At 33.9% G+C, this 15,501-nt stretch overlaps 1 protein-coding gene across 2 annotated transcripts in view; it reads left to right on the top strand.

The window, feature by feature from the left end:
- Window positions 1-15,501, top strand: part of ESF1 (ESF1 nucleolar pre-rRNA processing protein homolog) — an 85,074-nt gene that overhangs the window by 48,823 nt on the left and 20,750 nt on the right. For both annotated transcript variants that reach the window (XM_074209422.1, XM_074209423.1), the window contains exons 10-11: window positions 1,212-1,333; window positions 2,622-2,718. In XM_074209422.1, coding sequence (XP_074065523.1) covers window positions 1,212-1,333; window positions 2,622-2,718 — 219 coding nt within the window. The remainder of the gene's footprint in view (window positions 1-1,211; window positions 1,334-2,621; window positions 2,719-15,501) is intronic.

A 15,501-nucleotide genomic window follows, 5' to 3' on the forward strand; every position in this document is an offset into this window, starting at 1 on the left:
AAATTGGTATTAAAATCTGAGCAATGGACATTCTTTAATCATTTGTTCCTTACTGAGTGATTGAACAAACCATATTCCTTTGCCTGATTACATATATCTTTGAGGAGGCTCTGGGATATTTTACAGTCAGCGCAGTCATCTGCAAACAACACCAGTCAGAGGACCTTTAACATTCACCGAGAATCCCTTCTCATCCCAGACTTTGTGCTGGGTCTCCTCCATCATTGTGATAATGTTGGTAAACCTAAACCTACATCTCCTGTTATGATTCACCAGATGTTTATTTTGAGAGGGTTATTGAATCGATTTATATATGTTGCTGTATTTTCCAAGGAAAATAAGTGATCATGATGTAAGCATCTTGATGTTACATCAACATATTTTTATTAAAATTTTTATTACATTGAGTTGAGATCAATAACATATTGTAGCATTAATAACATGAGTGTAACAAAGTTGCTATTCCTCACAAGGGAGGGAGTGAATAAATACAACCACTTTCTGCAGGAGCCTTATGATGATTTACTGAAGCCTTAGAGAAAAGAGAAAGAACCTTTGGGAGGTAAATTTGAAAGTGATAATAAGGCCATAGAATATCTTTGATGGGTAGGGGAATAGCTGGTCCATATAGTATGAGGAGAGAGGCCAATGAGCCTTCTTTCTGTAAGAAGCTGGTGGTTTTGTTTCAAAATGGAGAAGACATCTTGGAACAACAGTCCTTAAATTTCTGAAAAACATTAATGGTTTTAGGCAGTGGCAACGTTTCTAAATCTCCCTGAGACACTGAAATTAAAGAAATGGGAGGGTGAAAAAAATTGGTAATCAGGAAGTTTCTACTATTCCTTTCAATTAAAAAAAATCATTTCACAGCATGAATACAAAAATTTTCATATAGTAACTATGTTTTTCTGTGATTAGCTGGTTTTTTGAAAAATGCAGTGAGCAAAAAAGGGTAATTTTCTACAAATTTCAGTCATTCAGGAACTGGGAAAGTTAAGGAATTAGAAAACCTTTTCTGAGGAAAGAAACCTTGGGTTTTCCACTTTTAGTTGTATAGTATATTGTCATAGTTTTGTTCATTTGAACAATTTCAATTAAATTTATTTCTTCCATGTGACAGGCTGTCAAAAATTTGAAGTCTATTTATGTTTCTATAGCAAAGTTGTGAGTAAGAATATAAATTATTTTATTCTTTGGATTTTTTTCTACAGGTCTTAAAGAAAGTGCTGAAGAAATGGTCAGAAACAAGTTAGAAGGAAAAGATAAACTGACTCCTTGGGAACAATTTTTAGAGAAAAAAAAAGAGAAAAAAAAACTAAAAAAGAAGCAGAAGGTATGATATTTTTTATAGTTTATATCCAAATATTAAAAATTTCATGTAAAGGATTTGGATTATATTCAGTACTTTACAAAATTATAAAGCATTTATTATTTCATTATTATTTAAGACTGCCACCTAAATGCCTTTTTCACAAGTAAAAATATTGACAAAATTAAGCTAGCCATTAGTATAGTCAAGTAAGTGTAGGCACACTCTCGGTATATTGGTATTTGGATTCAGTGGAATATTACTACAAGTAGTTCACAACATTGCTTAAAGTAGTTCAGTTTCCAGTGTTTCAGTTATTGTGTTCAGCTATTTATTACTTCATCATAACAAAAACATTGGCAGGGAGTCAGGAGCAGCACTCTGCACGAGGTATCTCCTCCTCACTGTCTCAACTTCATTCTGACCCCATAGCTCATCACCTTACATTTGCATAGTTGCTTGTCCAGGAGGTACTCCATTTTTGGCTCAAGACATTAGCATCAGCTATAGAAGGGGAGGAGACAAAGCAGACCAGACCAGGGTGTCCCACAGCTAAAATTAGTAAGGCTAATTTCCTCTAGTTATTTACAGATTTGAACTGTAGACCATTATAAAAGAAAATTTGAAAATTTGATTTTTAGGAGATTTAGAAGTGTGTGTGTGTGTGTGCGCGCGCGCACGTGCGTGCATATATATGTATGTATGTATTTATACATATATATTTATATATTTTCTCCAAAAGCAATTACTTTGATTCATAATATTCATTTGGATTTATAAATTCAAGTGTATATGGATGGGGAAAGAGCTATCCAATCTTGCCTTATAGTCTCATATTGTTTGGGGGGAAAGGACAGTATTTTTAGTCTTTGAAAAATCCATCCATAAGCTCAATGGAAAGGTATTTCATTTTGTATGCATGTGGGATGCAACCTTTGCATTTAGCTGTCATTCATGCAAATTTTCAGATTTTTTGACACTATTTAGCAATAACATGGTGATAGCTAAGTGAGAAAAATATCATTTCAAGTTTATTGATGGATAAAGATCCTATGTATTAATCTGCTATAAAAAAGGTTTCATGTTGGGAGTACAAAAATGTGGATTATACTTTGAAATTTTTAAATGTACATGGTTCTTAATTTTTTGACCTATCTAGCTTTAATGTTAAAAATTAAATTAGAAAACAATGGGAAATTGAGTTTCTTTGTTTTATATCAACAATAACAAGTAGTGTCTATCATTTCTCTTTGTATTTATGTTGTTGGTGTACTTGGCATTATAACGTCTCAAGCACTGTATTTATGTTCAGCTACAGTCTGTTAATGAAAAAGAGACCAGTGAAGATGAATTTCCATCTGATGTTGACTTGAATGATCCTTACTTTGCTGAAGAAGTTGGAAATGTTGGTAAGTTAAGTATTTATACTTTTCTACTGGTTTAAAAATTAGATCAAAATGAAAAAAGAATAAAGTAGAATAGTTTAGTTTTTAAAAAGGCAGTAAATTTCTATAACTCCTTGAATATCAAAAGGATTTCTATCTTTTCTGAGATGAAAATGAGTCTGATTGTAATAATCTATTTTGCTCCCTTGCATCCATATCAGAACCAGCATGGTTGGCACAATGGAAAGAATTGCAGTGATGGTATTCAAAGGTTAGGTCTCAAGTCTTCATTGTAACACATTCTGTCTCTGTGACTATGGACAGATCACTTAAACTTTCTCAGCTTCCATTTCCTCACATTTAAAAAGAGTATATAATATTTGCATTGTCTGCTTCAAAGAATTATGAGGAAAATATTTTCAAAAATGTAATAGTGCTACTTAAATGTATACTAATGTAGATAGTGTATACTATAGACTAATCAGCTGGGTAAGGCTGCAAGGTTAAATTAACAAGGTTAATTTAGGTAATTACAAAGAGGTACTGTAGTCAAGTGGAGAGACTGCTAATTTAGCATCTGGGGATGTAGGTGACAATATTTGTAAAGTAAAAGAATTGGATTAGATAACATTGAAGGTTCCTTTTAGACCCAAATGATCCTTTGATCAGGAGCCACAAAAGATCTTACAGGCTAAAACAATGGACTAATAAGAGTAAATACAGCACAAGTAAATCTAAAGGCATATACTTGTTAAGAAATCAAGGTGACAATTTCAATATTTTTTAAAAAGAGCTAGGAGTCTTAACAGACTTAAAAATCCAGAGTGAATCAACAGTATAACAGGGCAGCCAGAAGAGTAAAGAAGATAATAAGATCTTTGACTAACTTAAGCTTTTATGAAAATTAGCCATGGGTAGGACATGAACAAGCATCACACTGGATGATTATTAGGGGTAATGTGCAAATCCAAGAGATCATAAATCCATTTGAATGTTTAAGGATGCTGCCCTACTTCCTTGTGATAAAACCAGGCAGTCCTTAAAGCATTATTGAAGCACACTTTGCATGCCAAATACTGTGTACTAAGATGCTAGTGTTACAAGGACAAAAATGAAGCAGTCCCTTCTCCCAGGTAGCTTATCCTTTATGAGAGGAAAGGCAGGGTATAGAGAATGGTAGGCAAATCATTGAGAACAGCAATTTTTATGTTACCTAGACAGCCTTATGTATGAGCTTCAGAATGTCTGATCTCAACTAGATGAAACAAATGGGTTTCCTCAAATTTATTTAGGGCTCAGTCATTTGAGTGCTGCATTGCTGAATTCTGTACATATATGCTTGTTTCATTCGTTTCTTTTGTTTTGCTCTTAATTCCATTATATTTAAGAATTGTTTTCCTCCATGGACATGTGAAAAAGTTGTAGTTCTCAGTGAACACACTTTGTTGACTATTATAAATATTACATTACTTATTTGGGGAATTCAGCCTTTTCAAGAATCTTGCTAAATGCTGGAAATACAGATACTATCAGAAATAGACAGTACCTGCCCTACTTACATTCTAATGGAGAAAGACAATGTGTAAAAGGAATCTGAAAAGGGACAGGGCAGTTGGGCACCCATATCTGGCATATGGTTGAGAAGATTCAGAATGTCATTAATGCAGCTTGAAGAAGAAGAACTTGGTCAAGGAATTAGCCAATCAGAGAAAGAGTCCTTGGTGACTAGGTAGGCAGAGCACTCCAGGTTGAAAAGGCAATGAATGAAAGCATTTTATAATAATTATCCACTGGAGGTTAGATGCTATTGTTGTTCCCTTTTTATAGTTGAAGAAACTAAAGAAAACAGATTACTGTCATCTTCATACTCTACAACATCTACTCAAGACAATTTTGTAGAGAATTTTTTTAACTTACAGTTCATCAGAAAGTAACCATTGGAGAAGAAAGTTTAAATCATCAGAATCAAGTGATAAAGAGAGGTCAAATAAAAAGAGGCCTGAGAAAGGGCCATAATTTTTAACTTTTAAGAAAACATTTTCTGTTACGTTTGAGATCAGAAATCAAATTGTAAAATGAGTGAGAGGAGGGAAAAATAAAAGGAATTAAAATAAACTTATTCTAGGAGTTTTTCAAAGAGAGATGCAGAGCAATAACTAAAGGGCATAAAAGGGTTGTGGGGTTTTTTTAAGTTTGGAGACTAAGGCATGTTTGTAGATAGCAAAGGAGCCTATACAAAAAGAGAGATGGAAAATGGGAGAGGGAGAAGGAACGATCTGCTGGAGAGGAGACCCAGATTACATGTAGAGAAGTTGACTTTGACTTTCTCTTTATCAGAGATTTAAATGAATGAGGAGAGCATTAGGAAGGAGGAGGGAAACAAGCAAACATTTTATTAAGTACTTAACTATTCACCAAGGACTATGCTAAGGGGGTGATGTAAAGGAATTTTGAGTTGTTGTGGAGAGGGAAAAGGGCTTTTATTTTTTTCTTTCCAGTAAAAGCACAAGGCTCAGAGAATGAGAATGATGGGGAAGGCTTCAGGAGAAAAGGGATTCGGAAAAGCCTCTGCACAAAGGGCCTGAGAATCATTGAAGTCCCTTCACTACTTGACTCCTTCTCACCTTTCCAGTCTTAGACTATACTCTCCCCCCCCCCCCCCCCAGCCTTGTGACTGATATTGCCATACAACAACACTCATCTCCTGTCACTCATACCTGGAGATTTCTCCGTACTCATCTTTGTTTTCTCACTTCCCTGGTTTCCTTCAGGACTGCTCACAAATCTTTTTTTTCCCCCACAGTTACTATTTCTAACTATTTCCCTTCATCCTATTCTCCCCACTCCCATTTATTCCCTTCTCTCTCTCCTTTCACACTGTCCCCTCCTCTAAAGTGTTTTGTATCTGACTAGTCCCTCCCACAACCCTTCTGTCACCTCTACCCACCCCTTTTTCCCATTCCTTTCCCCTCCTACTTTCTTCTAGGGGAAAATAGATTTCTATATTCAATTGAGTGTGTAAGCTATTCCCTCTCTGAGCCAATTCTGATGAGAATAAGGCTCACTCACTCCTCCTTACCTTCCCCCTCTTTCTCTCTACTGCAGAGGCTTTTTCTGGCCTCTTTTTTGTGAAATAACTTACCCCATTCTACCTCTTCTTTCCCTTTCCCTCAGTTTTCCTCTCGTCCATTAATTACATCTTTTTTAATATATTATACTTTCAAATTCAACTACTACCTCTGCCTTGTCTATATATGGGAAATGATGAGCAGGATACTCTCAGTAAAAAAAACTTATATGAGCAAATGCAGTGGGAAATGTACTGTATACAGAGTAACAGCAATATTGCAGAATGATCAATTGTGAATGACCTACCTGCTATGACCCAGAAGAACTCTGAAGGAATTATGATAAGGAATGCTAACCATCTCAGTCAGAGCTGATGGGTCTGAATACAGATTGAAGCAAACTTTTTTTCCACTCTTATTTTTCTTGAGGTTTCTTTTTGGGAGGGTAGGTTATGCTTACTTTTACAACATGACTATGGGGTTAATGTGTTTTATAACTACACATTTTTAACCTATAAGAAGCAATGCTTTCTCATCGAGGAGGAGTGGGGTGAGACAAAAGGAGAGAATTTGAAACTAGAGGTTTTGTAAGTTAGTGTTGAATTTGTCTTTACTTGTAACCATGGGGGGAAAAGTTAAATTAAAATACTGATGGGGGAAAAAAAAGACTGCTCATAAATCCAACTTTCTTCAAAAAGATTTTAAGACTTTACCCACAGACACAAACACATTCATTCTCTCTCTCTCTCTCTCTATCTCTCTCTCTCTTCCCCCCCCCCCCCCCATTACTTGCATTCATACTGTAAATATCTTTTATGTATTTTTGGCATATTTTCTCTCCCATTAGAATGTGACCTTCTTAAGATTAGGGATCTTGTTTTTTCCTTTATTTGTATTCCCAGAATTTAGCACAGTCCTTAGCACATAGTTAGCATTTAATAAATGTTTGTTGGGGTGGCTAGATGGTGCAGTGAATAAAGCACCGGCCCTGGAGCCAGGAGTACCAGGGTTTAAATCCTGTCTCAAACACTTAATAATTACTTGTGTGGCCTTGGGCAAGCCACTTAACTCCATTTGCCTTGCAAAAATCTTAAAAAAAAAGTTTGACTAATTAGCTAACAGAAATTTGGGGGAGTGAATGAATGAATGAAAAAAAGGCATTTATTAAATGCTTATGTGCCATTCACATTGCTCATACTTGAAGAAACACAGAAAAAATTAAACAATCCCTGCTCTCTAGGAGCTCACATTTTAATTAAGTGAGATAACACTTGAAAGAAGAGTTCAGCTGCATGGCAGATGGTCAACCTAGTTAAATTGGATATTTGATGTCCAGCATCATTCAGCCCACATCTGGAGTGCTATAGTTGAATTATGGGCACCACATTTTTAGGAAGGGTATTGATAACCTGTATAATCTCTTCAGGAAAAAAAAAACAGCCAGAATAGCGAAATGTCTTGAATACATATTGTTTAGCGATCACTTGGAGGAGGGAGTGTTTAAGTCATAAGAGAAGAGTCAAATGGAGACATGAAAGTTATCTTCAGGTATTTAAATGCCTCTCTATGGAAGAGGGATTCGACTTGTCTTTAGTCTCTAGAACATGGAATTTGGAGCCTGGATAGATTGCAAAGAAACACATGTAGACTCACTATCAGGAAAAACTTAGAGCTATACAAATGTGGAATTGGCTCTCTCAGGAAGAATGGGTTCCTCATCATTGGAAGTCTTTCAGCAGAGACCAATCACTGCTTGTCAGATATATTAAGGGATGATTTAGATTTACTGGGCAGTGGGTTTTTTCCATCTACGAAATCGGCAGTTCTGAAATATAGCAATTGCTACATAGTCTGACATATCTAAATAATTGGAAATGCTTTAATAGATGCTTTATAAATTAATAGTTATTAAATATAGTATGTCTTTAGAGGCTGTCTGGTTTTGTGTAATGGTATATTAGAAAGCAGAAGACCTGAATATCCATTTCAGCCCTGCTTCTTTGTGACCTTAGGTGTCCTGGATAGGTCATTTAGCTTCTCTGAGTTTGTTTCCTTTTATGTATAAAAAGAAGGTGGGATTTGATGATTCCTGAGAGCCCTGCCAGTACTAAATGGGAAATAATGCATTTATTTGTCAAGTTCTTGTTATATGTCAGGGACTCTGCTAAGCACCGGGGATATAAAGAGAAGAATGGCAGTCCATTGGCCTTACAGTGCTTATGTGCTAATGGAAACATTAATGGGGTTGGGGAGGGGGGGAAGGTTTAGATAAGAAATGGGATGTAGTGACAAAATCCTTAGAGTCAGAGGTATAAATATGAGGGAAATGAAGAATTGCTATCAGCCCATTTAAAATGGAGACCCCAAAAGTAACTCACCAGTGGAAGAAAGGGTCTGTCATTACGAAGATCACTGCAAGATTAGAGGGCAGCTGAATCATGTGATAAAGTCTTTAAAGTCAAAAATACATTTATAATAGTAATAACAATAATTGACTTTTCTTGCAAGTTTGCAAAATCTTATCTCAGTTGAGCCTAAAAACCTTGTGATGTAGGTACTATAGATCTCATTACCTCCTCATTATGCTCAGATAAAGAACCTGAACCTGAAAGGTTATGGCATGCTGGTTAGCAATTATTGTTATTACTATTCTACATGTACTTTTGACTTAGATCACTGTATACCATGAAAACAATGTAAAGACTAACAGTCTGCATTCTGTGTGGGGAGGGTAAGGGAAGCCAGCTTTGGCGGGGGGGGGGTGTTGTAAAATTCAAAATAAATAAAATCTTTCTTTTAAAAAAATTAAATAAAATAATGGGGGGGGGAGAATTGAGTGATAACCAGGTCTTCCTTTCTCCAAGTCTAGCACAAAATTCTCTTTCTTTTTCTCTGTTTTCCTAAAGTCTTGAATTTATAAGCTGCCCACCTTCTGCTACTCTGCTGAAATGCCTACTTTAGTTACTTGAAATAGACGGATAAATCATTTTGGGGACCAACAGAAATCTTATCTTTTCTACTTTTCTTTGCCATACTCCCCTAAAATTACAAATTTCTCACAAACATACCCCAAAAACTATGATGCTGGGACAAAGCCAAAATGACAAAGGAAAGAAACTCATTTTATAAATTTTCTCTATTTTTTGACCCTAGAGACTTGTGGAGCAAGGTGGCTATCAACAGGGAAATCTAAATTACCAAAAATTATTTCCTGATTGTTACATCTTTAAGCACTGACATCATTCTGATGAAAACAAGATTAAGATGTATAAAGAAAAGCAATATAATATATGAGATTCTTGTAAATTGGAAAAGGAAATGGAAGCATAGCATATTCTGTTTTTTATTGTACCTGAGCAGTTATTTCCAAGAGATGATGGATTTAAGCCTTATCCTGATTTCAGGAAACTAAGTTAGCATCAGAGATATATAAAACATTGTGGTTTGCCTGTTCTATTTCCAAAGTTTTCTTTCACTGGGATAGTTATTCTAGTTAGGGTTTTTAAGATAAAGTTAGTAAAATAATTTCAGTGATTTTGTTCCTTTTATATATTAGGATTCTTAGAATTAGTATCTTCAAACTGTGGACAAGATGTTTTAGAGATGAATTAGCAAGTTTCCCAGAAAAAAACTGGGAAAACAAATAGAAAATCATTATGGCTTTTAAAATGTAAATTTTTTTATTCCGTAATGCTGTCTGAAAATAGATCTTTATACTTGGGCTTTTTTTATCCAAGAGGGAATTTCCTCAGGAAAAATCAGAGCATTGTCTTTTTTTTCTACTTTGTTGAGATCTACCTTATGCTATGTTTAGGTATCTTTTCATAAAGTAATATTAAAGCCTTTTCTCTCAAACATTATTCTCAAAACTTGAGTCCCAAAATTCTAAAGTCATAAAATTAGTAGTAAAACATGTCTTCCTTCATATTTCGTAATGATTACCTGAAAAATTTGCAATAAGAAGCATAATATTTATCTTTTAGTAATCTTTGTAATTCCTAGGAATCACCAAAAATTTTTAAATTAACACTTTCCAATATCTGTAAGCTGTAAGGAAGAATAAATGGAGAATAATGGGACCATTTTTTTGAGTTCTTGAACCAGGATAATCTTACTTAGAAAGGAACTTAATTAGTTAACAAAATTTATTGTAGATTCACTAGGTTTAGAGCACTGTAGTAGGCATGCTATGAAAAGATGAAATTTGGATCTATTTTACCATTTTGTAGTCAGATTTATTTTTATGATATTTTAATAAAATAACCTAGGGAGGTTTTTGATGCTCATTGTAAATTGTTTATTACAGGCTTATTTTGGTTTTAAGTACTTAGAAAATAAACAAGATTAAGCTAGTTCTCATTTACTAAAACCAGTAGTAGTTTATAGATAATTTTAGCCTTTTTTCTTTTACTCTTTCCCCCTTTTGCTGTTTTTCCTTTGTGCCTCTTCTTTGCTTAAAACTTTCCTCAGTCAGAAGAAAGTTAAGAGTTCGGTAGTACAGTTCATTGATAGCAGTTCTCTTGAAAATATGGGGAAATTAGATGAAATAAATAATTACAGCAAGTTGGGGGGGTATATATTTATATACTCTGTTAATTATAACTAATTACAAGTCATATGTATAGAAGCACAATTAGAAAATGAGTGTACTTTTCATGAAATGAAACATTTTCAAAAGTACTTTTTAACATGATGAGCTTAAATTCCTCAGTGTTTAGATGGGTATCTATTTTAAGTTCTTCTATTACATGGGACAGGCATCATAAATCATTTGATTTTACTGTACCTTTGGCCAAAACTACTTTATAGAGCCAGATAGATATAGCCTCGAAAGGATAGGAAAATTAAATTCATTGATACCAGACTTGATGCTTGACCCTTTTGGGGTTATAATTTAATGTTAATAGTCTACATTTGTTAAAAAAATGATTTTCTTCAGCGCTAAACTTTGTGATTTTTTTTTCTAAATTTCCTAATCATTGGATTAGGATAGACTCAAAAGAAACAATAGTAAATGACTAAAGTAATCTACTATTTGATAAACTCAAAGACATTAGCTTCTGGAGTATGAATTCACTATTTGACAAAAATTACTGGGAAAACTGAAAAATAGTATGGCAAAAACTAGGCATAGACCCATATCTCACACCCTATACCAAAATAAGGTCTATATGGGTACAAGATTTAGACATAAAAGGCAGCACCATAGATAAAATAATAGACCAAGAAATATTTTATCTGAGCTGTGGTCAAATTTTTGATCAAACAAGAAAAGAGAGTACTAATAAAATCAGTGCTGTCAAAATTAGAAGGAAAGCAAAAAGCTGGGCGACAGTCTTCACAACTGGGGGAGTTCTAATAAAAGTGTCATTTCTAAAATTTATAGAGAATTGCATCAAATTTATAAAGTTGCAAGTCTTTCTTCAATTGATAAATGGTCAAAAATGAAGAAATTAAAGCTATACATTGTGTGTGTGTGTGTGTGTGTGTGTGTGTAAAAAATACTCCAAATCATTATTTATTAGAGAAATGTAAATTAAAACAACTATGAGGTATCACCTCATACCTGTCAGATTGACTAAGATGATAAAAAGGGAAATGGAGATATTGTGACAGGATTGGGACATTAATGCTTTGCTGGTGGAGCTGTGAAGTGATCCAGCCATTCTGGAGGACCATTATGCCCAAAGAGCAATAAAACTGTTCATAACTTTTGACCCAATAGAAATCTAAAAAATACATTTAATATAGTTTCAGAAATACTAATGACTTTGGTATTTATTAAATCTTTTCAGTTACTTGAGAATTTTCCTTATTGTCATGTAATGAGGAAAAAAGTATTTTGATTTTTTGTTAGATTTTTCTTTTTTAAACAGTAAGACTTAAAGTTTGTTTAATTTTAATGTACTTTATTTTGTCCTAACCATTTAATATATTTAATAAAGCATTAATTGGATAAGACAAGTGGTTTTTCCATCTCTAGTAGCTCAGAATTAACTACAGCATGCATTAGTTGTAATTCAACAATTTGTGAAACAGTTGCTTCACACTAAGCACTGGGGAGACAAAGAAGATATAATAAAGAGCTCAATGAATTTCCATCCCCTAGGGAAAAAAACAAGTCCAAATTCAAAGTAATTTCCAGTGAGAAAAGATACTAGTCTAATATGAAAAGCAGTTTAACAATAAAACAAAATACACTGGATTAGAAAGGGTAAGCTAAGATTGAAAGGAATAGAGACTGACATAGATAGGTACTAGGTAGTAGGGATTTATAGTTACGAAACTGTATGCCCCCACAACTAAAATTACCAGGATTCCAATTATATTAATAAGAGTAATGGATTATCTTTCACAATAATAAAAGTAATGTTTAAAAACTTTTATAGGTCATAAATTACATTGAAGAGTATTTGTATTTGTATTCTATTTTTTTTTAAGGTTTTTACAAGGCAAATGGGGTTAAGTGGCTCGCCCAAGGCCACACAGCTAGTAATTATTAAGTGTCTGAGACTGGATTTGAACCCAGGTACTCCTGACTCCAAGGCCAATGCTTTATCCACTACACCACCTCACCGCCCCGCCCCTCATGTTTGTATTCTAAATATTCAGAGTAAAAGATAAGAAAAGGAAATTCTAGGAACTGAAAGTGAGATAATAGGATTTTTTTTTCCACTTTGAAATATTTCAGAGAAGGTTATAAACAAGAATCTTGGAGTGGGGAAAAAATGCATTGATTGCTATAAACTAACTACAATTGCCAGATGACAGGAATCCTTACCTATACATGTGTCAACTGATTTGCAAACTTTAAAACTTATATAAAAGTCACTTATCGTGATTATGATTATTAGTTGCCCTTTTTCAAAAGAAGTTTTCAATTTATTTTTTCAATTGTTTAATATTTAGAAGTTTCTAATTTAGCTAAGAGAAAACTTGAAAGGCAGGGCTACAGGTATTTCATTTATAAAAATCTATTTGCACTTGAGATTCTTGAAGGAAATGTATTAGTGAGGATGAGAAACTTTTATATGAATAAATCTATATCTTATTGTTTCTAATTTTTTTTCAAAGGAGTAGTGGTAGGTATTTTAGTAAAAATTATTGGGGCAGCTGGGGGCGCAGTGGATAGAGCACCGGCCCTGGAGTCAGGAGTACCTGGGTTCAAATGCGGCCTCTGTCACTTAATAATTACCTAGCTGTGTGGCCTTGGGCAAGCCACTTAACACCATTGCCTTGCAAAAAAAAAAACTAAAGAAAAATTATTCATAGTTTACTACTGTACTTAGCTGAATTTCATACTTTTCTTTATTTTCTCTTTCAATTTATTTTTTATTTAACATTCATCCATATGCCTGTGCATATTTCTAAGTTACAGAGTTTCCTTCCATCCTCCCTTCCCACCCCTCCTCCCCTTAGCATCATACAGTCAGGTTAATACTGTCATTTGTGTTAAGCGTGTTACAGATTAGCCATTTTTTGGTATGAGGAATTAGGATTAAGGGGAAGAAATACGTGAGATTTTTTTTTTAAGTGAATGTAGTGATCCTCAGATTCTGAAGGATTTTTTTTATGTTTTATTCTTCTTCTCTGGTTGGGGATAGCCAATCTGATAGGATCATCCTAGCTCTCTGAACTGCTTAGAGCAACTGCATCCATCAATTGATCATTTCACAATGATGTTGTTAATGTGTACATTGTTCTCTTGATTCTGCATTGCTCTGTAATGGATCCTGTAATTCCTTCCATACTTCTCTGGAGTTCTTCCATTTATGATTTCTTACAAAACAATATTCTATAATATTCATGTACCATAACTTGTTTAACCATTCCCCAGTTGATGGATATCCCCTCCAGTTTCCAGTTCTTTACCACTACAAAAATATTTTGTATTGAATATTTTGAACCATGTGGGTCTTTTCCCATTTTTTAATGATTTCTTCTAGATATAGGCCTAGACTTAGAATTGCTGGGTCAAAGGTTATAAACAGTTTTATTTCTCTTTGGGCATAGTTTGGGAATCATATATTGCTTTCCAGAATGGTCGGATCACTTTACAACTTCACCAGCAAAGCATTAATGTCCCAATCCTTCCACAACCTCTCCAACATTGATCATTTTCCTTTTTTGTCATCTTTGCCAATCTCATAGGTATGAGGTGATTCCTTATAGCTGTTTTAATTTGCATTTCTGTAATCAATAATGATTTGGAGCATTTTTTCGTGTGTGTGCGTGTATCTTTAATTTCTTCTTTTTTGACCATTTATCAATTGAGGAATGACTTGCAAGATTATAAATTTGATGCAATTCTCTATAAATTTTAGAAATGAGGCCTTTATCAGAGTCCTCAGTTGTGAAGATTGTTCCCTGACTTTGTGCTTTTCTTCTAGTTTTGACAGCACCAATTTTATTAGTGCAAAAACTTTAATATAGTCAAAATCATTCATTTTCCAGTTTATTATGTACTGTTTCTTATTTGATCATAAATTTGTCCCCTTTCCATAGCTCAGATTGATAGAGTATTTCTTGGTCTATTAGTTTAGCTATGTCACCTTTTATGTTTAAATCTTGTACCTATTTTGACCTTATTTTGGTATAGGATGTGAGATATGGGTCTATGCCTAGTTTTTGCCATACTGTTTTTCCAGTTTTCCCAACAATTTCTGTCAAATAGTGAGTTCATATTCCAGAAGCTAACGTCTTTGGATTTATCAAATAGTAGATTATTTTAGTCATTTACTACTGTTTCTTTTGAACCTATCCTAATCCAGTGATCCATTATTCTATTTCTTAACCAGTACCAAGCAATTTTTTGATGGCTACTGCTGTATGATACAGTTTTTACGTCTGGTGGAGCCAGACCACTTTACTTTACATCTTTTTAATCAATTCCCTTGATATTCTTGACCTTTTGTGGCTCCAGATGAATTTTGATACTATTTTTTCTGGCTCAGTAAAATAGTTATTTAGTAGTTTGATTGGGATGGCACTGAATTAAGTAATTTCATTTGGATAGAATTGTCTTTTTATTATATTAGCTCAAGCTAACCGTGAGCAGTTGACATTTTTCCAGTTATTTGGATCTGACTTTATTTGGATGAGAGAAGTGCTTTATAATTCTGTTCATACAGTTTCTGGATTTTCTTGGGAGGTAGATTCCCAAGTAGTTAATGTTGCCTACAGTTATTTAAATGGAATTTCTCTTTCTTACCTCCTACTCTTCAGGTTTGTCGTTCATACATATAAATGCTGGTGATTTATGTGGATTTATTTTATATCCTGTTACTTTGCTGAATTTCTTAATTGTTTCAAGGAGTTGGGTGTTTTTTTAGATGATTTACTTGGATTCTCTAAGTATACCATCATAGCATCTGGAAAGCGTGAAAACTTTACCTTCCTCATTGCCAGTTCTGATTCCTTTGATTTCTTTTTCTTCTCTTATTGCTAGAGCTAACATTTCTAAAACCATATTGAATGGTAGTGATAATGGGCATCTTTGTTTCACACCTGTTTATCCCCATTACATATAATATTTGTTGATGGCTTTAGATAGATACTATTTATTATTATAAGGAAAACTCCATTTACTCCTGAACTTTCTAGTGTTTTTCATAAGATTGGATGTTATATTTCATCAAAAGCTTTTTCATCATCTATTGAGATAATCACATGATTTCTGTTGGTTTTACTATTGAAGCGTTCAATTATGTTAAGTGTTTTCCTAATATTGAACCATCCC

The sequence above is a fragment of the Macrotis lagotis genome, chromosome 1 (assembly GCF_037893015.1).
Source record: "Macrotis lagotis isolate mMagLag1 chromosome 1, bilby.v1.9.chrom.fasta, whole genome shotgun sequence".
NCBI classification, from domain to species: Eukaryota; Metazoa; Chordata; class Mammalia; order Peramelemorphia; family Peramelidae; genus Macrotis; species Macrotis lagotis.